At 46.5% G+C, this 25,525-nt stretch overlaps 4 protein-coding genes across 6 annotated transcripts in view; 3 read left to right on the top strand and 1 right to left on the bottom strand.

The window, feature by feature from the left end:
* stx1a (syntaxin 1A (brain)) overlaps positions 1 to 7,956 on the top strand; it is a 102,528-nt gene extending 94,572 nt beyond the window's left edge. Inside the window, exon 10 of one of the 2 annotated variants that reach the window (XM_088906638.1) lies at positions 258 to 7,956. In XM_088906638.1, coding sequence (XP_088762764.1) covers positions 258 to 335 — 78 coding nt within the window. In that variant the 3' untranslated portion in view covers positions 336 to 7,956. The remainder of the gene's footprint in view (positions 1 to 257) is intronic. The other variant, XM_088906639.1, reaches the window with a different exon arrangement.
* A 656-nt stretch (positions 7,957 to 8,612) lies between these two features.
* caspa (caspase a) lies at positions 8,613 to 15,086 on the bottom strand. 2 transcript variants are annotated; one of them, XM_088906637.1, is made up of 8 exons: positions 14,836 to 15,086; positions 13,292 to 13,573; positions 12,742 to 12,845; positions 12,154 to 12,330; positions 11,444 to 11,681; positions 10,350 to 10,472; positions 9,684 to 9,793; positions 8,613 to 9,331 (listed from the first exon to the last, which is right to left on the bottom strand). In XM_088906637.1, the coding sequence occupies exons 1-8, from the start codon at positions 14,840 to 14,842 to the stop codon at positions 9,239 to 9,241; spliced, it is 1,134 nt and encodes a 377-aa protein (XP_088762763.1). In that variant the 5' UTR covers positions 14,843 to 15,086; the 3' UTR covers positions 8,613 to 9,238. The 2 variants fall into 2 exon arrangements, with proteins under 2 accessions (XP_088762763.1, XP_088762762.1); XM_088906636.1 differs by lacking the exon at positions 14,836 to 15,086 and adding an exon at positions 14,741 to 14,795.
* A 435-nt stretch (positions 15,087 to 15,521) lies between these two features.
* Positions 15,522 to 18,759, top strand: LOC148814092 (caspase-1-like). Its single transcript, XM_088906857.1, has 3 exons — positions 15,522 to 15,689; positions 17,436 to 17,705; positions 18,388 to 18,759. Exons 1-2 carry the CDS (start codon positions 15,683 to 15,685, stop codon positions 17,696 to 17,698), a joined length of 270 nt encoding a protein of 89 aa, XP_088762983.1. The 5' UTR covers positions 15,522 to 15,682; the 3' UTR covers positions 17,699 to 17,705; positions 18,388 to 18,759.
* Positions 18,760 to 19,328: 569 nt separating this feature from the next.
* On the top strand, positions 19,329 to 24,005 carry kctd7 (potassium channel tetramerization domain containing 7). Its single transcript, XM_088906878.1, has 4 exons — positions 19,329 to 19,864; positions 21,563 to 21,732; positions 22,768 to 22,946; positions 23,562 to 24,005. The coding sequence occupies exons 1-4, from the start codon at positions 19,484 to 19,486 to the stop codon at positions 23,936 to 23,938; spliced, it is 1,107 nt and encodes a 368-aa protein (XP_088763004.1). The 5' UTR covers positions 19,329 to 19,483; the 3' UTR covers positions 23,939 to 24,005.
* The last annotated feature ends 1,520 nt before the right edge of the window (positions 24,006 to 25,525 follow it).

The following is a 25,525-nucleotide window of genomic DNA, read 5'->3' as shown; positions in this document are numbered from 1 at the left end:
ACTGGGAGTAATTTATGAACCAGAGCAGAAATATTTGGAAAATCTCCTCTAAAAGTCTGTACAAAAGCAACAAAATCTTGAGTGCAAATTTTCAAAACTATTTCTGTATAGTACATCAAACAATGTGCAGGTATTGGCATAGGCATACGGTTAATAAATCATTTTGGAACGATCACTAACCTTTTCTCTTTGTCCTTTCCTTTCTTCATGCTGCCTGGATGTATTTGCGTATATATTTTCTCTTGTTCCCCATGCAGAAGAAAATCATGATCATTATATGTTGTGTGGTGCTGGGCATTGTGATTGCATCCAGTCTTGCAGGGACTCTGGGATGAAACGTAGACCAGCAGCAATCGCTACTCATGGATACTGTGCACACACACACAAAAATACACACACCTATTTGCTGATACACTCACATGCAAACATATGCTCACACTCAACACAGTGCAATCTGCCACACAACAACCCACAAAACAGAACAGAAACCGCAGCAGGAGGAGTATTTCTTATGCATGATTTCTTGATTCATTTGAGTTTTGTATCTGTGTGGTTCTGCGATGTGTTACCTGGGTGTTGAATGTTGTTATATGACAAAAGAAAAATGTTTTTGAGTTTTCATTTTAAAGGGGAGGGGTGTTGGTAATTTAGCCAAATTCAATGTTGTACATGTATTCCAATAACGGTTGTTTCTTTTTCATTTTCCTTCTTCAAAGAAAAAAAAAACTTCTCTGGTCCAATACAGGCAGTGGCTAAATTCTATATGTGAATTATTGAATGGTTAAGTTCTTAACAAGTAATCATGCAATTAGCTACTCGGCTGATTAAGGTTCACATTGGACTACAGAGCTATTTATTCATTAATTCAGTGCTCTGACTAAAAGTACAGCAGAACTATCAAAACCACTTTGTTAATTTAAAAATTGTCTTCAGTAAAATGAAGTGGTTTAAGTTGTTTTAGTCCTTGATTAAAATCTGAAGCTGTACCAAGGCAGCAAGTGAAAAGGTCATTCCAGCTGAAACACTAACATTAGAGAGGGACATTATAATGTCCAAGGAAATGCTGCAAATGATTGTTGCTGAGCTGCTAATGGCTAAATGATCTGAAGATCTCCTTGCTTGGTTTTGTGAATAATCCCACAAGGAAGGTCTCAGTAGCGATCTGTTCTTTTTTTATCTTAAGGTACCAAATTAACTGTCATCATAATGAGCGACTCTGTGGCTAATATGCACATCCCATCCTTTACCTTTGGAAGTATTGTAGTCACCTAGGGCTCAGTGGTTTATGTCAAGAGGGACTATATAGAGAAGATCCAGCTTTCACTGGCTTCCTAGAGAAGACAGTTATCCTCATTCTGGGTGGAAAAAGCCATTCAAACATCTTGTTAAAGTTATTCACACACAGCATTCTGTGTCAATAAGAGCTAAAGTACATCTACAGGCCCATGATGGCACTGGACTGCAATACGCCTCTTTTGAGAAACAGCAGTATGAAGGGAGTTCACATAGCATGTTCTGCCACACTACTTACTGCACTTCGTTTTTGGAAATAAAAGGTGAATTCCTCCTGTTGGGAAACAAAGGTTTGTGTGCTACAGGCCTGCAGGGCTTCCTTCCGGAGTATCCCAGAACACCAGTGGGACACTTTCCAACATCACTGTGTTTCTTTACTAAGGAGGGAACAGGGAATATTTCTGTATTAAGCTGATTCTGCAAATATTTATGACCTTAAAGTATCTAGAGGTAATTGCAATAAAATCTGTTCTTCAGTTTTTTGGGTAGTTGGCAATGCACAGCTCCAGCTTTTGATATATATAGTCTTCCATTTTCTCTCTGGACGCCTCTCTCTCCAGCGATTCATTGAGCTAATTTGCTTCATTGGATCACGAATGGAACTGATTAATGAACAGTAGTTCCAGCTCCTCAGCAATTTCGGGTTCAGATCTCTGAGATGTACAGGACCAAGAACTCTTTGACAAAGTCTCCATTGTTATGATGGAAATGAAGTTCAGTTCCATCTGATCAGGCAGGATTATAGAGCTTTTGTCCAATGATTAAAAAATATACAACAACTCTCCCCCCAAAAGTAGATGGCCCAGAAAAAATTAAAAATGAGAAAATTGCAACATACCTAATACATATCAGTACTTTAAAACAGAAAGTGCAAGGCTTAGACCAAAAGCTATATTGGCTTGTGCAAAGTCAAGCACAATAATAATGTCTTATGTGAGTCAAAGGTTATATAAAATAGTTGCCATCTTGAAAGATGCTGAAATTCTAGACATCAGAATGCAGTTGGATTTCCTGGGGAAGGGTGTGGGGAGATGCATCACTTTGCTTACTGAGCATTAACCATGACTGCAAATGTAGATATAAAATACTAGATCAAAACCTTGCCCTCTGTTTGTGAAGAATAATACCGATGGTCCAGGAAAAGAAACATTAGAGAGAAGATTGTCTAAATGCCACAAAAGGCAAAAGATTGTCCAGCTGTTGCATTAAATTTAAGTGCTTTAAAATTAATTAATTCCAGATTAAATCTTAACCCTAGAGCCAGTGACAAGATGAGTCTCTGGATGGAGATGGGTGGATCCTTTGTTGTTTCTGTTACCCAGTACGATCTTGTCAGCAAAATAATGGGTTTTGAATCTACAACTGACTAGAAGGTTGGAGGTTGGACTTCATTTGCAACTTCAGTTTGATCTTCTGCAGACAAAACCAAACTGTTATGAGATGTCTGCTTTTTATTTTGAAGTACCACCTTGATTCCACTGTTTTGGTTGTAAGGCCACTGTCCAGTTTGCTCAGATTACACCTTGTGAAGTCCCTCAAAATCAAACATGGATGTAGAACTAGACTAGGACTAAATCGTGAAGTGGAGGTTGAAAGAGCACATTTGTTTTGGACTCTCTAAGGGATGGATGAGATCTGTATTTGGTCTTTAAGCTGTCACCCCTCTCCTGGAGTTATATTTGCATGATGTTTGGGAAACAGAACAACTTGTACAGTGGCGAAAAACAGTTCTGAAAACCTTTCCTATTGCTGGTGTTGCCCCAGATAAGATCTCGAGGAGAGAACAGAACTTTCCATCAGTATTATTTGTCACAAGGTTATAGATGAACTTTTCTTTCGGCTTGCTGTGTTTTTGGAGATGTTAAATTAGTGAACAGCAGCCTTTTACTCTTTATTTGTGTGTGCATGTGTGTGTGTGTGTGCTCACGTGCATTTTAAAGCCTGTATTAAACCACACGTGTCTTTATTAGTTTTCCTTTTGATCAAAAGCTCCATTTAAATCAACGAGTTTTAAGATTCTATCCACTTGTACAGCACATACAAAATAAGCATTGCAGCATTCGTTATCAATTTATATATATTTGAGATACAGTACATTCCCTGCATCCTGATGTGTGCCTCTTTCTTTGCTTCGGGTATCCTTTAGCTATTTGTATATGTACTGATGAAAAGCCCACCACTACTGATCCTACTGCATGTAGGATAGTGCTGTGTTGTTCTATCCCTTGTTATGTTATTCTTTGTGTGGAGATATCGAACCATTCCAAATATTCCAAACAACTGCCTGAAGGTCAACTAATTCAGCCATCAGATTCAAATACATTCCAATTCAATAAATCTAGTTTTTAAGAAGCGCAGCCATGCTGCCTATTTGAGTGGCTGCGTCTGTGTTCTAACGAGTTTTTTTTAATTGAATTGTAATGCTTGTCCGAAGCTGCTTGTTGTTTTTATGAAGGGAGGGCATTATGGATGCATGCCACACGTCATGCTCGCTGGGCTCATAGTATCCCTTGGCACTGTCCCCGGTACAGGAGAGTAAAATCAAGGTGCAGCTCTGACCCTAAATCGTCAGTCGTGGACAGATGTGATCTATCCCCCAACTCCTGTGCTAGAAGCTGTTGCTAAGTTATGAAGGACCACGTTGTTCCTCTGTAACGATCTCTTCTTCACGTGGGCACGGCGAGCTTTTGGGTGAGAGGTTGCCTTGGCAGCTATGATAACTGCATTAGAAAGGATCAGACTTGAACAAATGAAAACGCCTTCTGAACATGCCCTCTGCTCCGCTGCGAGTTGCCTAGAGGACACCCTAAGTATAATGCAGCCAGATCTTCAACCCCAGTCCATCTTGTCTCCTTAATAAGCAGCTAACGGGAGCTACTTGTGTATATTGTGGGAGCCGTGTAAATTGTGACGAACAAAAGAAAAATCAGCTTGCATGTTAGGCCGATCTGAGTTACTGGTGTCGTCCTCTTGTTGTTCAGTGCAGTGGGTTAGGCGTGTCTCCTCTTCTTGTCTTTCTTTTGTCCTGATGTATAACTGTTCAAGCTGTGAAGAAGTGCTTTCTTATGGTCGGGATTCTTATTATTTCTTCTTTGTTTGTGAACTTTCAGGTGTCTTTGAGCTTGTACTGTCCATTGGTGTCCAGCTACGCCTGGGCCTGTCATTCGCTGGTCTTGCTGTGCTCTCTGCAGTGGGCTGGGAAGGTAGTGCTCTTGGCAGGTGTAGCTGTCAGGGCCTCAGTCTGCGGGTGTTGAGGAGCCTCAGTGGGTTAGCCAACTGTTCGTGACCTGCTCTCATATCTCCTTCAAGCTGTGCCCACTGTCTTAGCTGTTGCGCGTTTTTTTTCTAACTAGATCTTCTTCCACTTCGGTCTGCGACTGCTGTGTCTGCAGCAATGTTGTCGTGCAGATCTTAGCCGATGCTTGTTTGGAACAGAAAAGCAAAAGATTTCCTCTGCGTAGTCCTGAAACTGCAGCGGTGCTCGACATGAAAGCAATAGGCTTTCAGCTGTGCTTGGGCTCAAACGTCAACAGAGATGAGCAATTCCACACCCAGCCTGCACAGATGGGAAAGGGGAAATGACTTCACACGGTTCCGGCAGTACAAGTCTCGTTTGGCCAAAGTGTCTTGTGTGGAGTTCTTGTATCAGATTGAGAGCATTACAGTCAGATCCACGACATGGGCTTGGAAAAAGTCACTAGAGTCCCTCAAGGCTGAAATTACTTCTTAACATAGCTGACTCTTCCCGTTTACCTGTATCTGCTCACATCAGTCATCAGGTGCAAATTCTGTGTACAGTTCCGGTCAGTTTGAAAAGGGGCTCGAATCCTCATCAGTCTGTGCAGGTTGGTAACTAAGTAAACGTGGCCGCAGTGTTTCAATGTAGAATTTTTCTTCTTTCGCAAGCAATGATATCCCAGATAATCCAATCTTGTCGGGCTCCATAATAATCCATTTTTCTGGACTTTAGGTCCAAAACCACATCCAGGTTGTTCTTGTTATACGAGTCCACCGGAATGATGGAACAACATCAGCACAAGAGCATCGGCTCCACTTGCAACAGCACTTCAGTTGTGCTTTTCAAAACAGGGATTCACGATGTGCACAGCGGATATCACTAGGCCCTGCAGTATTGGTCACAACTAAGTTGGGGTCACAGGAGGATCGCTGCATTAGCGCAGTTTCATGATTAGAAATGCCCGCCATCACATTACTTGATCGTATGCAATCACTATTAATATTTCTGTTCTGCACTTGTTAATTTATATTTTACAAAATTGCAATCACTCACATGGCAATTTGGTTTGTACTTAATGAACATTCCTAACCTCCTGGGCTTGTCAGTTCTGCCACAGATTTTTTAAAACATTTTTAACAGCCCAAGAGGTCTTCATCCAAGTTCCAACATGGACAACCCTTTTAAACACACTAACTTCTCCTTTACAAAAATTCTATGATTGGACTGTCACCTGAAAACAGAAAGGTTAAGTGAAATGTTAGCATCCTTCAAGCAGGATCTGTAGTTCTACAGCCCTTCCTATCATGCCTTGCACAGCCAGTAGTCACGTCAGACTCTGCTCGACATCGAATCTTCCAAGCGCCCATCAGCATGCTGGTACTATGGGCAGGACGTCTAGAGTGTCCGAGTCGTTCTCGATTTACACGGCAGATGGGTTCCTGAAAAATCCTTACATTCCAGATGTGTTCTGTCACGCAATTCCCAGGTGACTTCGAACCGCATTCCCTGCGGGCGTGCACGTGCACAGAGGGGCTTGTAGCCTGGGACCACGTCCCACTAGAGGGCTGGACTCCCGGATAAAAGCAGTTCCACATGTTTATATACTTCTATTAAAAAAAAAAACATTTTTAAAATGAAGAATTTCCTGTAAAGGAGAGGGGAAGAGTGTTGTCAGTAGTGGGTGGTAAATACAGGAGTCAGGAATCCAGAGACGGCTCTGGACTGGTCACCTGTCCTTTAACCTTTAAAAAGTCTTTTAAGCAACAGTTATAGTTTTCCTTGGTGTTTTATCTGATTAACTCTAGACTTTAATTGTTTTCTTTATCCAATTTTAAATTTAAATGTTAAATGAGCAAAGTTTTCTTTACAGATACACTGTATTGAATCTTGTTTTGAATATTTGTTTCATGTACTGCAGTAGCTTACTTTTTTAGAGCTTTATTGATTGAATACTATATAAACTATGATCAGGTGGCTGTAAAAGAGCACCGTAACTCCACCTAGAGTCAACAAAATACCTGAAAGCCATAAAAATTCAGTCCGAATTGTCCTCGAGGGATCCTCACACAAGGAGTAGGGAATAGAGTTGAATCCTGTGGGAGTTCCACTCATTCTGTACCTGCGTTCCACTGTTTTTACAGAGTATAGTGTCTGCAACACTCCTGGTCGCTTGTTACTGACTGTAACCAACATGTTAAGGAGAGAACTATTTCAGCCTGAATTAAGAAACGGTATATATTTCTGAGGAATGTTAAACCACAGTTTCCAGTTGGGGAGCAGCGTGACTGAGCTCCCTGCAGTCTGAGACCGAGCCCTGGAGGAGAAACAGTGACACTAATCAGCCAGCTCTCCTCTCCCATCGTGCACCAGCTCGCCTCGATGGCCTGTCGGTGATGCACAGCCCACTCCATTTTTATTCAGCTTTATTTGTTTTATCCATTTTACTGTAGGTTTAATTTACATTCGTTTATTATAATAAATGCTTACACATGTACTGCATATTTATTTTCCTTTGCTGTTATTAATATATAAATTAAGTCATTTTCGTTTCAAGAACTTGCACTTTACAGATGACTTTCAAGGAACGCATCGGTCTCGTAAGTCAAGGATGCTGTGTCTAAAACACCTGCTGGTTTTATTCTGTTCTATTTTTTTTAAGTTTATGTTTCAGTGTTTACACCTCCATCCTAGTGTCTGTTCTCTGTTGGTTGTTGAAGGTTGCTTCAGGAACCTTCTTGGTTCTTTTGGACTGTGAAACACCTGTTTAGCATCCAAACCCAAACCTCACATAGAAAGAGGGTTCAATTTCCCACCATGTGACTGGCACTCCGCTTGTAGCAAATATCCAGTATAGGCAGATCAGAAGTCATGTGATATCAGCATGAAACTCTGTCACCCCCGACTTACCTGCGACCCAGCACACTGAATGCATGCATGGGCCCAAAATAAGATGCTATCTGGGATGTCACCCAAACCAAAGATATTTGCAAAAAATAAAGTTTAAAAAAGTGCAGTAATTAATGTATTAATGTACAAGACTTTCAGAGCCATTCGTCCTGCTAGCTGTCACACAAATTACTGAATTGACTCTGTTCTCCTGACCAGCCAGACTGAAACTCACAAAACTGGAAAAACAAAGTGTGCTTTTGAAGTTGTGTCCCATACTGAACATGCAACATGGTGGCTTTACTGTAGGACGTGCCAAATCTCGCAGGTCATACTTGGGTTATTTTTTTTAATACAATAAGATTATAGTTTTTGGTCCTTTCAAGTGTAACTCTTTGTTATTATAATTATTCTTATTTTTCATATGGGCTGAGTATTTCAATGAATAAAAGCTTATGCAATTTTAAACAGTCAAATATATCTGTAAAAAAAACACTGAAATGTTGTTGAAGAAAATAAAGGTGGAAAGATTTACCTGATGAGTGTCTAATACTTTTCTTCTTGTGTGACTGATAATATTGGAGAATGATATGTCCTGTAGGATTGATCTGTCCTACCCAGCACAGTGGAAAGGAACAACGTGTGGTGTATCCCACTATTCCTAAGGACTACAAACTAGAAGACCAGCTATTTTCCTCATTGTGCTGTGAGAATGGTGATAAAAATGTGTTAGAAGTAACCTCAAGGCCTGCTATACAGGATACAAGAAGCTACAGAATTCTCCTCCCCATCTCATGTGGGCCCCTAAAGAGCAGAAATCATTTGCAGCTGCAGTCATCTCCCAGCCACAGCACAATTGTCCTTTAGGGTCACACTTAGCGCGTCATTTCAAAGTGAGTTAAACATCTGTTAATTAAGGCCCATTATTTCCAGGACACTCTTATCGTCCGCCCAATGACAGTTTATAATCAATTTCCTTTTAAATTTCCATACAAACGTCAAATATCTGGCTAACATTCTTTAGCCTATTTTATTTCAGGAATCAGTTTGGCTCAACCGTTGGCCCACTGCACACTCCGACACCTCCTTGGTGCTCTTTGAACTCTTCCAGTTCCCAGTCCCAGCTATCTGTTCCATTTCTCCAAGACTGCTGAAGCAGCCCTTACGAGACTTTGAAATCCTGTTGGAAAACTAATTTTAGTAGTTTAGCATTCAGTTTATTTTATGTATACCTCTTTTGTTTCATCAAGAAGCACACTTTGAAATGATGTAGCAGGTATGGCACTGTATTTTCATTAAAAATCCATTACATTTGCATTGAAGGAAACTTTGTTCATTTGTATTTATCATCGGTAGACACTGCCCACTGGCCTGACAAACAGAGATTGCTTCTATTAATGTGACTGTAACCGTATGTCCGAGTCCTTGTAGGTAACTGAGAATCAAGGAGGTTTTGCAGACAAGAATGGAGATCAAACCGTAATGGCTGGTTCTCCGTCTTGTCTGGTATATAAGACAATGTCCAGAGACAAAAGAAGCTGGAGTTGAGAAGCGAGTAGCGGAAGAATTCAATTCTTAAAGATCTGGTTAGGTTTTGTTCAATTAAGACGGGGGCTCTGCTACAGCAGACGACAGGAGGACTGGGGAAGTAAAAGCTGATTACCGGAGAGTTTGAGGCTTCCTGCCGTCTGGTTACAACTGCTTCAGTAAGAAAATAAAAAAAATAAAAGCTCTGTAGATTGCAGATCTGGGACTCATAGTGGCTCCCTTCCATTCAGCAGTAACCCATCGGAGGGGTGGCAGCAAGGCTGAGTGTACAGCTCACAGCCCAGGGAAGAGGTAGAATTTCTTCAGCAAAGTGGTCCTCTCCTTACTAGGCATTTGCATGGGGAAATCCTGGAAAGCATTTTGCACCTGGGAGGAAATATTGTGGGAAAATTATTGCTGCCTAGCTAACTTCCTTTTTCTTTTGATATAAGCTGCACTGAATTGGATTCTAGTACTTTTTAATGTTTTCTGATTAAAATGGAGTAATCTACATTACATTCCTGCCCTATGTATCTGAATCTCTGTCCGAATGTTTTCCTCCCCCGTGTTGATGCCAGACAGAGTCCACGTGGTCTCGGGATCGGTCTGGTTAGTAAAGCAGCGCGGACCCCTGGGCAGTGTCTGCCTGGATCAATCAAGGGCATCACAAAGGTAACAAAAGCACCTCCGAATGCTCTTCATTGGTCAGAGTCAGACAGACAGAGGCTGCAGCACTCACCTTCCTGAACAGCTCGTCGATGTGGTCCTTGTGGGCGTTGGCATGGAATTGTTCGACAATGCGCTGGAAGAATATCGTCCCTAACACACAGTGCCTGTAGGACTTGTTGTCTGAGAGAAACAAGGCAGCAGCGTTTGAGACAGGGTCAAGACTCACAGCACATCAGAGAGCTAAACAGCCTCATCATCACCTGGCTCGATGCATCTCGATTTGCGGTCATGTCACAGAACCCACCTGCGCTTCCCCAATCTCCCTGCATGAGCACGTGAGACGTAGCTCCAGGCAGGGATTTCCATACACAAGCCATGACTGCAGCCAGCGGCTTTAGAACAAACCCATAACTGGCTGGGCACACCAAGTCTAAAAAAAGTCATGACTTTCATCATGAACAATAAAAAGTTCACAAATTAATTCCACACTTAATTTGTCAAATACTGTAACTCAACTTAATCTGGAGCAGAGTAAAAAATGAGCTGGTTTGCCTCATTAGTAAACCTCTTCATGTGTTTTTACACATCAGGGCTTTTTACTGAGCCGATGCACAAGGTCTCCAAGAAACAGCTGCCATCATACTATAGTCACACAAGAGGCCTGCAGTCTAGACTTCTCCCAGGGCAGTACTGTGCCTTTCTCGCCCTGCTGAGACAAATCCTTGGCTGTCCTGACCTGGAGTGCTGGAGCACAGGCAGATGAAGTCTTTCTCCTTGTGCTCCTTCCTCAGGGCATCATCCTCGTACTCCCTGGGATCCACAGGTACAGAGTCGCTCACAAAGGCATAGCCGCCCCCCTCTGCAATTACACACACCATGACCTTTGACCTCGCCCTTTCCCAAGAAAGGCTGGGTCGTGATGGAACTGGCACTGGTCTGTCTGGGGCTATTGTCATGCTTGTTGCAGCGGAGGAACGGCAGGTGAGCTGGTATTTACATGGTAGCTGGACACCTGTCTATTCTTTGCCAGATACCATGGTAAGTTATTTGACTGGAGTCTTGTTCCACCTGGAGGCAATTATCCAGCACTCACGCCTCAGGTGGTTCAAGACTATTTAATCTGTCAAAATTCAGGAATTCAGGTTTTTTCTGTTGGTTTTGAACTTTGCTTGTCCCGGTTTATGACCCTGGACTGTGTCTGCCTGGACCACACTTACCTTCACTGTGCCAGCCTGACTCTGCTGCCTGCTGTGTGCTCACGCAGCTGCTTGCCCTGCTACCTGCCTGCCATTGGGATTATTTATACAGAGACCTGTTGCTGCTTTATTATCTTCAGCAGCAGCACATTACAGGCACTACAAGGAGCCGTCACAAGGTTAGTTTTCTCATGCTGCCGATCAGCTCTGAAAGAAAGGGGACTCAGCAGTTTTTTTTTATGTTTTCATCCCAGCTGGTTTTTAAACTGTCCCAGCATCATGTCAAAGGAGCTCAGTTTTGAGAAAAGCAGGGCCCTAATTATAGATGCGCACAGAAAGAGGTGAATACATGCATTACTTGGCAAAGCAGTAATCTATTACTGTTCCATTACGTTGCTGTAACAAAGTACTTTATAGCTCAAACGTGCGACACCCAGAGTATCAAGAGGACGTTGCCAGTGGAGTTAATCCACTGACCCTGTAGTTCGAGGACGTGCTCTACGCTATCAGCAGAATAACTAAACTCAGGAAGACAACATGCCACAATTACCCTTGTGTCCCTTAACTGGTTCTTTTTAAAGGGCCGATGATCATGAAAGGACACTGCAGTCACAGAGCTCTCCCTCCATCTCACCTCCTCGGCAGGCCTGGATGAGGATGACTTTGGGCTTGTTCCTCAGCCCGGGGCAGTTCTGGGTATTGAGGATCTCAAAGATCTTGTCATTCGGAAACACATCTTTGCTCTCCTCGTTTTGGTAGTGGATCCCACAGATCCCATCCCGGACCCCGTGGGACATGATCACCACGAAGGTGCTGTCCGACTCCTTGTGCTCCTCACGCTTGGCGAAGGCCTTCAGAGTCTTCTCCATGTCCTGCAAATACACCACCCCAGGCAGCACACTGCTTAGCGGACAAGCTCGCACAAACTGGAGGAGTCACACAGGGGCTGGACAACCAAAACCCAGCCAGCCTGCAGTGTGGACACACAGCGGTGATGGAGTACAGGCCACCAGGGCAGATAACACAGGTAAAGTGAAGAAGCACAAATATCATTATTGCGCCAAATATTAGTATTATCAGTCAGTAAGGACTGCAATTACTTTTCATTATGATCACACACTGCTGGTAAATTACAATCCTTGCAGTAGTGCACAGTTCACTGTTTGGAGTGTGTGATAGACCTGTGGTGTTTCCATCAAGCAGCGAGATGGTCAAATTAAATACAGACCCCCACACCACCACAGTCAGGAGGGAATTCGGGACGTCGCTCGTATTCCTAGTCTTTCTCAGATCAGGCCTGTTCTCATTTCCCTTGCTGTTGGTTGTGTCCTGTTTTGGGGGTACCTCAGCAGAGAGGTTGTTGCTGGTCTCCGGGGTGTAGCCCAGGTCCTTCAGCAGTTTCTCCATGTTCTCCTCGTCCTTGGACGCCCCTTTCCTCTCCATGTCTGGGCGATCGAACAGGATGTTGTTGATGATCAGGGCCAGGCGTTTCCGACCAGACTTCTCTTTTATCGGATAAACCTGTTGACACAGGACACCAAGTTCACAGAAAGGCAGGGTGGGATTGCTGAAAACACCAAAGCCTGGGAGACAGCCGGAGAATCCTGCCGTTTCACCCGGAATTTGACACCAGGCCCTACAGCCCCTTCGGCCTCTCCGGATGTGCCATCAGACAGCAGGGGCAATTCCGGACAGCGCTGCTAAAAATAGCATTTATAACTAGATAATAAATCCCACCACATCTTCCTCAGAACAATGTTAGATACACGCTCTTGTGATTTGATAAGAGAGAGAAAAAAGGTTAAACTGTGCCTGATTTCTTTGAACCCTTAGGGTCAAAACTAAGGTTCAGTGTCTGTTCTCTCTTAAATTCTGGGGCTTTACCACTACAGGGGCAAGATAAACACAGAAGTGATCAAACCGGTACAGTACCGAATCGGCTTCTTCCGCAATGACGCGGGAGTAGAACTGTTGAGTGCAGGGGACGAGGACGCCAGGGGGGTGCATCTCCTGCTGGGATATGATGGGCACAGGGGCTGCAGATGAGAAAGCAATGATTAAAATGACAAGCCTGAGGCAGGACAGTGACTGGCCATATTCACAGGAGAGCTGAGGCAGAGATTCAGCAGAGAACTGCCAGGCGCTGGACCTGTTTGCAGGGGAGGCCTCCACAGCCTCAGGACTGAGGCTGGGACTGTCTACTTGTACACAGGACCTACACCTAGGAATCTCCACCTTCGGGCAGGTTGCTCAAACCCACTGATTAGCCAGGAAAGTCAATATTTTTTTAAGACAAGGCTGAGCTCGTCTTGGAAGGCAGATATAGAGGTAAGCAAAGGGAAAGACGTTGGCGGCCGGTGGCAGGAATTGATGTAGGAATCCAAGCTGTGCTGAGATGTTCAAAGGCATGTGCAGAATCCAGTCTGGGCTCTCTACTTTCCAGAGAGGCAGCCTGGGGCTCTACAAGCACGCCTGCACTCACCGCCCTGCGCCGGCTCGGCGTCCAGCTCCAGCTGTCTGTGCAGGCTGCCGTCGCGCTCCTGCAGTCTGGTCATCAGCTTCTCGCTGGCCTTGCTGCCCTTCTTCCGCACCATATCGACGAGGCAGCGCGCCTTGTCCCGGGTGCGAGCCTGCCCCTCTGTCACCTCCTCCACCTCTCCGTCGTTCAGCACCCCGTCCGAATGCAGGTCGTCCAGCAGGTCCCTGATGACCGCAGGGTTGAGCCCATCGATGAGCCGGGTCCGCACGCTGAACAGCTTCTTGTCTGCGCAGGGGGACAGAGAAAGCAGCGCACTCAGACCGGGCCGAGGCAGGAGACAGCAGCAGCGGGAGAGGGCTCACGGGCGTGACGGCCATCTTGGTGCCCTTTCCTGCAAGCACAGCTTCCCGAAGGCCTACAGCGTCTGTGAAAGGTGGGAATTCCTGCCACATTTAGAGCTCACAGTCAGCTTCCAGTCCTACGGCTGCACAGGGTTTTCAGCTGGAAGCACACTACAGGTTTTTCAGTCTAGAATGAAGACAGAAAATAGCGTTTCCTATTCCACACAGATAGCACCCCGGGTCCCGAAGTGAACACAGGGCCCCGGCTGTTTCGCCTGACAGGTGACGCACGCAGCTCTCATCTTGCATCAGAACTGGGGCTGTCCTGCTGGATATCTCTGCAGGCTGGGGAGCAGGAACGGACAACTAGCAGCCGCAATATGAAACCAGCCAGAACACTTTTCTGGTAGATTATACTGTAGCGCTCTCGGGTTCACGTGGGTATGCGCCCTCGCCTCTGCCGCCCCCCCACCGTCGGGGACTCGAACCCGGGCCTCCGGCGTCACTCAACAGGGACCCAGCCAGCTGAGCTAAAGGGAAATCTCGCGTCACAGGGAAGGGCGGTGACGTCAACGCGCTGGTAAGCCGGCTCGAACAACCTGCAATGGTGGCCGTCTGCGTTACAGTATGAAGAAAACTCTTTTATAGCAGATTTCTTGTTGGCTTTCATGTCCTGTGTCACTTCTACAAAACAGTGTGTTGAAGGCTCAAACCCCACGTGAAACACTGCTATTATACCTTTGAGCAAGGAGCGCTTTGGATATAAATCGTCAACCAAGTAAATGTAAACGGAAGGTGTTGTTTATTCCAGTACACATGCAAAGCTCACTTCTACTCCAAGCTCTTACCTTGTAACATCTACGCGCGACTCTGAGGATAGTTTAATACATCCGTCACAAATTGATTTAATTAATTTTTAACTGATACACTTAATTTTTCCTTGAACTATAAGAGGATTTAAATATCCTGAAGGACTTCGGTGGAACTCGGCTGCGGTCTTAAGCAGCCACCCAAAGTAGAAGGAAGCGACATAAATATTGGAAACCACCAGAATTTTTTTAAGTTTGTACTTATACTTTTTAAGACATTTTTTCGACATTTTTCGTCCTACCTTCTCTTAATACAGACGACATACAGTAAACCCCGGCCCGGCAGCACTTCAGAAAACAAACGTACGATACAGATACGAATCTGAACGCCGCTTACCTGCCATTATTTAAAACAGCACTCTCGAAATGAAAGAGAAAATGACCGCAGAACCCTGCTACGTAATTTAAGAAGGCGCGAGTTTAGTGTTTAACTTAAACTTAAAGGAAAAGGCATGTTTAATCTTGCATTACAAAAAGTTTCCTTCTTGCACGCTTCGATACAACTTCAAAACTATCTAAAAATTATCTTCCCAACCAGCACACTGAAATCGTGACCGGCGGGCAGTCACGCTTCCTGAACACGACCCCGTGACGTCATGCCCGTGGCAGGGGCGCTCGCAGCTGTATCTGACCGCACAAAGCCCGTTTCGAGGGCTTCACGACCCGACGTGGCCCCTCCACGCACTAACTTTTGCGTGGAAGTGAAACTGAAGATGGGGGTGGGATACCACTGCTGCCTCAAAAATGCTCAGGATCAATTAATAACAAGGTGGCCACCCTGGTTTAGGGTTTAGGGTTTGAGAAACTGAGGAAGTTTGCAGAAGATAATTCAATTAACTAGCCGTTGTCGCGCCCATTCATAAAATGATTTTAAAATCCCCAAAGTATTTGATTTAAAATTTTGCCTTAATGCAAAGCAATAAGACGAAAAACCCATTCATATTAAATATTAGTCCACTAGGTGGCGACTCTGTTTCTGCCTGAGAGAAAGGGGCGTTAGTCTCTGCCGGGTCCGATACTTTCAGTTTAAGAAGGAAAAAAATACTTCCTGAATTCAGCAGAAGGAAGAAGAGGAAATCACTTCGTTTTTCGTTAAAGAAAAGTTACTCAACCCGAATACCTCTCGTCATCCTCTTTAATATAGGCGGGCGGCTGCAGATTTCACAGAAGCACTAGTCTGAGAGATGGCAGGTAAGTCCTGTACAGTATAGACTGTACCTCATGTGGTAACAATAGGCATGAGCATACTAATTATTCCCATTAGTGAATACCAGTACTCTTTTTTAAAAAATTAAGAGTTTAAACGTGTATACAGCATGTATAATATTGAAATACTGTAACTTACTTTTTATAAGAAATTAAAAGTTAAAATACGGACTTTCTGACCCCTCGGTTGTACAAGGTGACAGGCTCGAGCTGCACTATAGCAAAATACACGAATACTTTAATATTCTTGACTTCTGTTTACTCGTTTCCTTTAATTTAAATTGAAAGAGCGTGGATATATTGGATATTTTTAATAAATGTGCTTTTAAATGGCCTTTTATACATATTCTTGAAAATAAAGTGTTATAATAGAATGTAAATGATTCTGTTTAAAGTATTCAAGAGGAATATTGTGCTTACCTGTGCCCTAGACCTTTGTCCTGTGCTGAAAGGGGTGCAGAGCTGGTTTGAAACAGATTGTACTGCAGGAAAAGTCAGATTTCAGATCCTCTTGTGAAGGCAACATGCCACTACATCGATTCAGGGTCACTGGGGAGTCAGAGCTGTTCCTGGAAGCACTGGGCACAGGGCAGGGTACACCCTGGACGGGATGATACACACACACACACACACACACACAATCACCAGGGCCACTTTTCCCAGGAGCCAATTAATCTACTAGCATGTCTTTGGACTGTGGAAGGAAACTGGAGCACCCAGAGGAACCCAAGTGAACTCAGGGAGACCATACAGACTCCACACAGACAGCACCCCAGGTCCAAGATTGAAGCCAGCACTGCGAGGTGGCAATGCTGACATTGTGCCAGCCTGCCTTTAGTCATACAGCACATGGATAAGAAAAGGCACTCCTGTGTGGTGCAGATAGATGAGTTCACCTTGGCCTGGTCATGTCACTCCAGGTCCTCACTTACAATTTATTTCCCCACTTTGAATGGAGACAAAGGCAGCAGCATCTGTGAATTAACAGGATATGTGGGCAGTTTTTTGTTTTGGGGTGGAGAGTGTGGACTCCTTCATCCTTCCTCCTCCAGGAATTGTGTAGCAGCGAAGAAATCCAGTTATAGGAAACTGTCTCTCACCAGACTGCAATGACTAATGTGCCCTGCGAAACCCCAAACCTGAGCTGTCAGTGGGGCCCCAGGCCCAGAGATTTATAAACCATGGTGCCCTTAATGAAGCCTGGGTTTGTCAGGCCTGGAGCCCCAATACTTGAGCTCTTGACTTGAACCAGTAGCTGGATTGGAACCCATTGGAACCTCAAAAGATAGAGAGCTTAAGTTTCTTATGAAATGCAGCCTCCTCTGTGATTAGTAAGTTTAATATAGTGATAGTAGCCCCCAGAGCCAATTTCCACCTGGAATTGTCTCCCCTTATGTCTGCAGCAGAACATAGCAGAGGCCTGGTTCTGTTCTTAAATTGAAGCTTAAAAGTTTAAATTAATCGTACTCTTAGATTAATTTGTGTAAAAGTGTGGGCAAGTACTGAAATAAGCTGATATTTTCAGCTTGTTGATGCTTTTGCTTGTCAGTAGTTTATGGATCTGAAAGTCTCACCCAGCTGGGACTTGAGAGGACCCACGGTAGGACCCTCCATCATGGGTAGGTAACCTGTCCCATACTCCCACAACTCTTTGTGTAAGAAGAGCCTCCAGGTCCTCTCTGCGGTTCTCTGGTTGTACTGGACCCTCCAGCGTGTGACCTTGTGTTCCAGATCAGAGGGTGAAGGCTGCGCGGGTCCAGCTCATTGACGGGCTGAACCAGGCTGTGGTGAAGGACCTGCTGGATCTCCTCCAGGAGAAGAGGGTCTTGAACACCGGGGAGCTGGAGGAGGTGCTAGAGGGGAACAGGACCACCAAGGACAAGTCCCGCTGCCTCGTGGACATGCTGGTGAAGAAGGGACCCAGGGCCTGCGAGACCTTCCTCACCTGCCTGCAGGGGGTAGACCAGGAGCTGTGCAGCAGCCTGCAGCTCTGAGGCCGAGGTACAGCCACTCACGTACAGAATCTCCCACCCCAGGAGTGACGGCCTTGCTCAGCTGCCGAGATCAGGCTGCAGGGGGGTCAGGCTGTCAGGCCTTTGCAATTGTCAGATCAGTTCAACCAAGCAAGTTACATCAGAGAGCTTGTGAAACAGGTGGGGTCAGCAACAGCAGTTGCTTTACCGTATATGGACGCGGCAGGAGTCCAGGTTTGAACCATCAGTCAGTAGCAGTTTGTCAGAAGGCAGACTGGAGAGCAGTAAAACCATCTGTGTACAGCAGCTACTGTAAAGCATGGTGGATCAATACCAATAAATAGCAGCAGGGAGAGATCCAGGTCCCAGTACTTTCATCAAGGTCCTGGGGGTTACTGAACCTGAGGCAGGAGTCCTCTGTGTACAGCCTGTGTGGCTTCAGCAGGGCCGCTGCATGATAGACCCTGTTGGAGGCAAATCTGCATCACTTTGTAACCTGCCCTCGTCACGACTGTTCAATAAAGTGTCGGTGCACCTGCTACAGAAAGACTGATGTTCCTGATAGTAAATCCATCGTCTTTCTCACTGATTATTTTTGATGCTCAGGACATGGATGTTCTGAATAATGTCTGCTTTTTCCTGTTCTTTGTAATGACTTGTATTTTGCGCATAGTTGCATAGTGCCAGTAATGTACAATTTTGTCTCGCAGATCCCAGAAACAGCTGGGGGAGGGGGGAGGTGGTCCCCCCCACGCCCAGCCCCTCTGTGTCCAGCTGCGCCTGACCACTGGTGGAGGACCAGGCCCGTCGAAGAGCCTCGCGGCTGGGAGGGCCTGCCCTCCTCACTCAGGACCCGATTCCTACCCACACTTCCCTCGCAGCACGTCCAGGTGCTCAGTTCCACCTTCAGCACAGTCCGGTCCACTGCCCCCAGCTGCAAGCACAGCGGGCTCTGGGACAGGCGTCAGTTTGACCCTTACCTCACAGGCACCAGCCACCACGAGGTGCCTGAGCAGTCAGGGATTTCACATGCCAGTTTTCCAGCATTTGTTTTGTAATAAAACTCCAGTTTCCAGAGCAGACCACTCAAGGAGCTGTTTTTTTGTGTCTGTGTTGTTGTTTACTCTACACACCTGAAAAAGGCTTCACAGCCAAAACATTGTGTTTCTTTTCTTCTCTTTTCAGCAGGGAATACACCTTTACTTGTTCCTTTGTTTACTCTTTACCACTAAACTAGTAAAGCTTACATTTGTAGTAAGGTCCACCTTTTAAAAGGTATTTCCAATGAAATTGCTGTTTTGGGAAGGTTTGTGATTGGAAGCACCTCGGGATCAGGGTATTTGCAGTTCCCCGGAAGTGGCAAAGATTTCATTTCGATATTTTATTCATGCTCCCTGAAGGGCCCAAACCCCCCACCTGGCGCAGCGTACATTTCGTACAACTGCAGCTACGGACTTGCGGTGACGATTTTAGTTTGTTATTTTATTTTCCTTCAGAGCTTGCTCTTCAGTGCACAGTACTCACGAATCGCTGGTAGCCCAGGTGGCATAGGAGCTAGGAGTACATACAGTACCACCCCTGTTAAACTCCGTGCAAGGGAGCACGAATTGTTTACGCTGATGCGCTGCGCTGACAACACAAGGACCAGCGGTCCCTGCGCTGGAAACTGCGAGCAGGAGCCGCACGCAAGCGCCGAGGCCCGGAGGGGGCTGTGTCAGGGGCCGCCGGGAGAGGAGATGCCGAAAGACACTGGGCATATTAATAATTGCCCACTTGAGCTGTCGCCAAGCCCCACCCCCTAGCCTGATGTCAGGATTATTCTCTCAATCCGCACATCCGAACGGGGAATCCCTTTGCTCGTTACCAGCGGATTCCGGCTCGTCGCAAGCGGAGTGCATGCAGCAGCATGGAGGAGGCGGAGGCGAGGCTGAGAGCCGAGCACGCCCGCTCCCTGCGGCTCCGGCTCCGGCTCCGGCTCCGGCTCGGCTGAGGAGGTTCGCAGCGGAGAAGCGAGCCCTGCCCCAGCCCAGAGTGATGGTGGTGCTTGCGGGGCGCGACGAGACTGACGAACCAGCCGATGCCATGTCGAGCTCGGACTCCGCCGACGAGGACTTCAGAAAACCAGCCTCGCCGATGCCCAGCCGGTACCTGGGCAAGCCACTCTGCACGTACAGCGCGCTGCAGGAGGTAAGGGCTGCTTTGCGTGTGGGATTAGTGTGCGTTTCTATTTGGCATGAGCGGGTTTGCATGTCGGCTTAGCTCCCTCAGGGACTGCCTGTATCTGCAGGCGCTATCTCCCGCAGTTTAACTACCGCCCCCCCCCTCTATGGATTGTCTCTATGGGCAACCGGTGAAGTCTCTTCCTCCATCTCCAGTGATCTGATTGGCCGTTGATGTTCCGAGGAAAACTGGCTGCTGCTCTAATTGGCTGACAGGACAGTCTCGACCTTCTTAACCGACCCTGGACTGTGACTCCTGTATCATTAGGTTCTGTAGGGAAAATCTGATTACAAACTTAGTGGGTGGGGTCAGGGAGGCTTAATCATAACAGGCCTCTTATAGTGTACAGAATGTGCAAGGGCATCCAGTTAGACATCTGACTAAGCACAATCACACTGCGCTGTGCAGCTGGAAGTGCTTGTTGCTGTCCTGGCCCTGCGATTGCATCACGGCAGTGCTGGGATCAGAGCGAACGATGATGCGCCTGCAGAATTCATTGCACTATGACAAAGCAACATTCCGAAGGAGCCGAGACTCAAAGCCAAAAAAAACAGGAAAACGTGTAGAATTATATAGGACTGGAGGGGTATACAGAAAAGTTTAAGAAAATAAGTTTGATACCCCTGATCCTGCTTGTGCCCGGGAGAGCCCAGCCTGCTTTCTCCAAGACCCTGTGCCAAAGTGGTCATTTCCAGAGAGCATCACCTCCCCTTACAGCAAGCAGGACAGACAGGGAGGATTAATCCAGAGGACAGTGCGCTCCTTCTGAAAGTACTGTACAGGACCATGCAGGCACCCAACTGCACTCATAAGAACCTCAGAGCAGTTTTGCAAAAGACACAGCCAGTTACACCGGGTCAATTTGACTAGTTAGGTTTAGCAATTAAGGAAAAAACCCCACTGGACAAAGCAGATCGACTGACCAGTTAAAGAAAACGTCAGTGCTAACATCAATAAAAGTAGTTTACACTTTAGATTTAACTTCCATTGGTTAAAGACTCACTTCAGGGATTTACCAACTCAGTTTACTAAAGTCACGATGGTAAACGTAGTCAGCAATTGCAGAGAAACATTTGCTGTGTAATCACACTTTTAGGAGGTTCTGAACAGTTATTTTAAACTTATTGCTGACGGCAGTAATCTTTCAACTATAACTGCACTGCAGTGCGGCTGGATTAAGTCACCCAGGAACACGCGGTGAAGAACAGAATGTAATTTAATCCCAGAGTAAGAGAAAGCAAGCCAGCTCCAGCCACACCCCTAAACCCCAAATTCGATCCAGCTTCCCCAAAGTCAAGGCTGAGGTACACTGGGTTAGGGGTGAGGGGGGGTGCCACATGTCAGGCCCTCTTTTAAAGGGAGGGTATACACAGAATCTCAGAGTTATGAGAAAAATAACCGTTCTCCAGTTTTTACTAAATGTAGCATAAGTACAGGTATGGCACCCGGTCTATTGAGAGAGCCAGCGGTGTGGCTCTGTGCACCTGGAGCAGGAGGCCCGTGGTTCGGCCCTGTCGGAGCCCTGCTGCAGGCTCCAGCAGGTTCTGTGAAATCCCTAACTGTCCACGTGTAGCTCTCAGGGCAGACGATCCTCCCGATTGGTGTATAATGAAGTTCGGTGTAGCTTGGCTCTGACGATCCTCCCCTCTCGCCCGCCCTCTCCAGTTCCCAGAGGTCGTGCCCCTGAACGTTGGCGGCACCTACTTCACCACACGGCTGTCCACGCTGCGCCGCTACGACGACACCATGCTGGCGGCCATGTTCAGTGGGCGCCACCACATCCCCCGCGATGCCGAGGGGCGTTTCTTCATCGATCGCGACGGCACCTACTTCGGGTGAGACCCTTTCATGCCTTCACTGGCGTGCCCGTTTCCTCTCTGGCCTGCTGGGGATTCTGGGGCTTGTGGCTGGAAGTTTCAGGGGGACTCCATACTGTAGGGGTTTGATTCCAGTATTTATAATAATGATTCCAGTACAAGTATTTCTGACTAGCTGAATAGAGAGAAATACAATTGAATGGATCCAATGAACCAGCTGGCCTCCCCTCATCTGTGACTTTTCTGACTTCCTGATGTTGACCCAATTATTTCCTTATTTAATCAATCTTAATATGATTTTCAATCACCGATTGAATGACATTAACTGGGGACTCTAACCCTGTGTTGAACAATTAGATGATCAGATGATCAGAGTGACTATAAAATGTCCTGAAATGGAGGTTTCCAAGCCCAGGCATGCAGACCTCTTTGCCTACTATGAAGTTTAACTGTACAGGCCTGTCTTGCGTGTCTGTAGCCTATTACCCCTAAGCACACGGTGTAGCACCGTGCTGAGCTCCTCTTTGCTAGCTGATGTCGTACAGCTCATTTCTGTGGAGGAAGTTGATTTCTGTGGCAGTAGTGGCAGGAGGAGTGGCAGGCTGACGCAGTGGTCAGCATTGCTGGCTTGCAGTCCTGGAGCCCTGGGTTCTGTTCCTGATCTGGGTGCTGTCTGTGTGGAGTTTGTATGTTCTCCCCGTGTTTGTCTGAGTTTCCTCTGGGTGCTCTGGTTTCCTCCCACAGCCCAAGGATATGTTTGTAGGTTAATTGGTTTGGGGGTAGATTATACCTGCTGTGAGTGTGTGTGCCTGTCTGTGCTGTGGTGGACTGGTGTCCTGTCCAGGGTGTACCCAGCCTTGCACCTGTTTCTTGCCGGGACAGGGCTGCAGAGGAGCCCCAGAGCCTGATTGGATGAGGTGGTTAGAAGATGGAGGGATAGACAGTGGGGGGAGAAACAGAACGATTCTGCCTTTTTTTGTGTTCAAGAGCCCATGACAATTGCGCAGAACAATACCAGTGATTGATTGAGAAAACCTGTGTTGTGATTTTCAGCGATATCTTGAATTTCTTGCGGGCAGGAGAGCTGCCCCAGCGGGACCGCGTGAGGTCTGTGCACAGAGAGGCACAGTACTACTCCATCGGGCCCTTGCTGGAGAGCCTGGAGCAGGTCCAGCCCCTGACCGGGGAGACGGTTCGGCAGGCCTTCCTCGACCTGCTGCCCTACTACAAGGGTGAGCCGCCGGCCCGCTGGCCCGGAGCTGGAAACTGTAAAGATGAGGGCACGATCAATACAACAATCCCAAAAAACAGAACTCAAAACCACGTACAAGCACCGCTGTGATGAACTATTCAATTGCAGCATTGTCTCTCTTAGAAGCACTATGTGACTTCAGAGTTTGAGATCTCACCATTTCATCTCAACAAAAATGTGCTGCGCACTATTCCACGTCTGCTCTTTCTTCTTGTGTAATTACATGAATTAGTGCTAATTAACAATAATAGGATACAGTAGAATCACAGAAGGCACCACTGCTGCGTCAGGCCTGAGGCAGATGTACGCTGGTGCTGCTCACTGGCAGTGCAGGGAGTGATGGGCTAAGAGTCTGATGACTCCTCTCGGCAGCAACACGCTTGGCGTTGTTCTCAAAACAGCAGACTCGTCGAAAACAGCCCTCACTGGTGGCTGAACTCGGCCATCACGGGTTCGAGATTACTCAGGGGCAGGCAGGGATCAGCTCTCAGGGGAACAGCGTCTCCTCTCCCAGGGTGCTGTTCGTGAGGAACGTGCTGTGTCCCAGTTCAGCTGGATTGACTGTCTTCCCTTCCTGTGATCCCACCCTTGGCAGAGAACCTGGAGCGCATCATCGAGATCGCCAAGCTGCGGGCCATGCAGCGGAAGGCGCGCTTCGCCAAGCTGAAGATCTGCGTGTACAAGGAGGAGATGCCCGTCACGCCCTACGAGCGCCCGCTCTTCAACTCGCTGCGCTTCGAGCGGAGCGAGAGCGAGGCCAAGCTGTTCGAGCACCACTGCGAGGTGGACGTGTCCTTTGGGCCCTGGGAGGCCGTGGCCGACGTGTACGACCTGCTGCACTGCATCGTGAGCGACCTGGCGCAGCGCGGAATCACGGCCGAGCACCAGTGCATCGGCGTGTGCGACAAGCACCTCATCAACCACTACTACTGCAAGAGGCCCATCTACGAGTTCAAGATCACCTGGTGGTGAAGCTGCCCCGGCTCCTGACGGACAGTGGGTGGGGAGGCGTGACTGCAGCCAGCGCTCTGCTGCCTCGGTGCCATCTGTAGAGACTGGCTGGGGAAGGGCTGATCTCTCCAAGTGCTGCACGTTTAAAGCTTTGCAAGGCGACTGAACTCATCTGCAGAAGCCACAGGGCGTCCAAGGACACGACACAGCAGCGGTCGGCTGCGTCAGACAGTGTGTAATGGGACTTAGTGCTAAGACAGAACTCAGAGTCTTCTATTTCTCTGTCACTAATTTATCTGTTGGGGGGGTGCGGCCTCCACACCTTGTAGCTTTTAAGAAATTCTTATTTATTTATTTATTGCTTTTTGGCTCTGTTCTCTTGTGAAGACACCCAAGCCTGAGCTCATAAACTGTAAAAAGGTATTAGATTTTGCAGAACAGAAGCCTTCCTTAATGCCATGGTCCTCTCTCCTTTTTTCCTTTCAGTAGAGCATCATTCTGTAAAGCTGTAAAGCTGACCTGTGAAGAGCTGTGCTTATATTAGCTGGATGCAAAAAGGCAGCGGATCCAAATGTTCTCATAGGTTATATTTTTGGCGTTCTCTTGTGCTTTTTACACGGACCTTTATTTGTTGATGTTTGTAGATGCAAAGTGGAAAGAACTGATCTCCTGGCATCTCCTTGCCATCCATCTCCACCAATCAGAACCAACGACTTATATGCAACTAGCCAATCGGCTGCTCCGGGAGGATGGTCAGGAGCCAATGTGAAGTTTGGTTCTGGTTGTTGAAGACCTCCTGAGCAGCAGGAGGCAGTGTTTCCTCTAAGGCTCACTGTGATCATGTGATTATCTCACACATCTGAACCGAAATCTCCTCACTGACCGCGAGTGAGGAGAGGGAACCCTGCCATGTCGTACAAATGGTGGTTTTGTTAGTTGTTTATGTTGTAATTTGATTGACTTTTTAATGTAAGCGTTTATTTATGTCTGTAGTCACTGCAAGGATAAAGGCGAAACAGATAAGAATGAATGGAACTTGGAATGGGTAAGAAACTCCAAGGGACACAAAGAGAAGGGATTCCTGAGATGAGGATAAAATGAGAGATTTTAGAACTGAGTTAAGTGTCTGGGCAGCAGCCTTCTCTCGAAGCAATACTAGGCTAACAGAACCTTCCGCACTCTTGCTGTTTTAATCATTTACTCCTGCCAATCAAACTGCTTAAATTGTGCTTTCATTCATATGAAGAAGCCACAGGAGCCCCCAGCTAGGAGGCACCAATAGAAGTGAATCTGACCTAGGAGCCTCAGTAATGCTGAACTGCTTCTGCAGCAGAATCCTGATCCCAGTAATGTCCCTCATGTCAGAGTAGAGTCTGACACATCTGGAAAAAACTGGGAAACTATGAAACGTCATTTCCTCCACTTACTTGGAAGACAATGTGGGATAAAATATAAAGTTCAAAAGAATTCATTAAAAATATAAGAAATAGGCTGGTTTAAGCAGTCTGGTGTTGTCAATAGTAGCTCTTGCAGGGAGGACACCCCCTGGTGGCGGCTGAATCGCTGGCTTAAACAGCTCAACCCCACAGTGAAGGTTCTTGTTTTCAG

Source organism: Atractosteus spatula, chromosome 27 (assembly GCF_055471065.1).
Source record: "Atractosteus spatula isolate fAtrSpa1 chromosome 27, fAtrSpa1.hap1, whole genome shotgun sequence".
NCBI classification, from domain to species: Eukaryota; Metazoa; Chordata; class Actinopteri; order Semionotiformes; family Lepisosteidae; genus Atractosteus; species Atractosteus spatula.
This window is presented reverse-complemented; position numbering and strand designations above follow the sequence as displayed.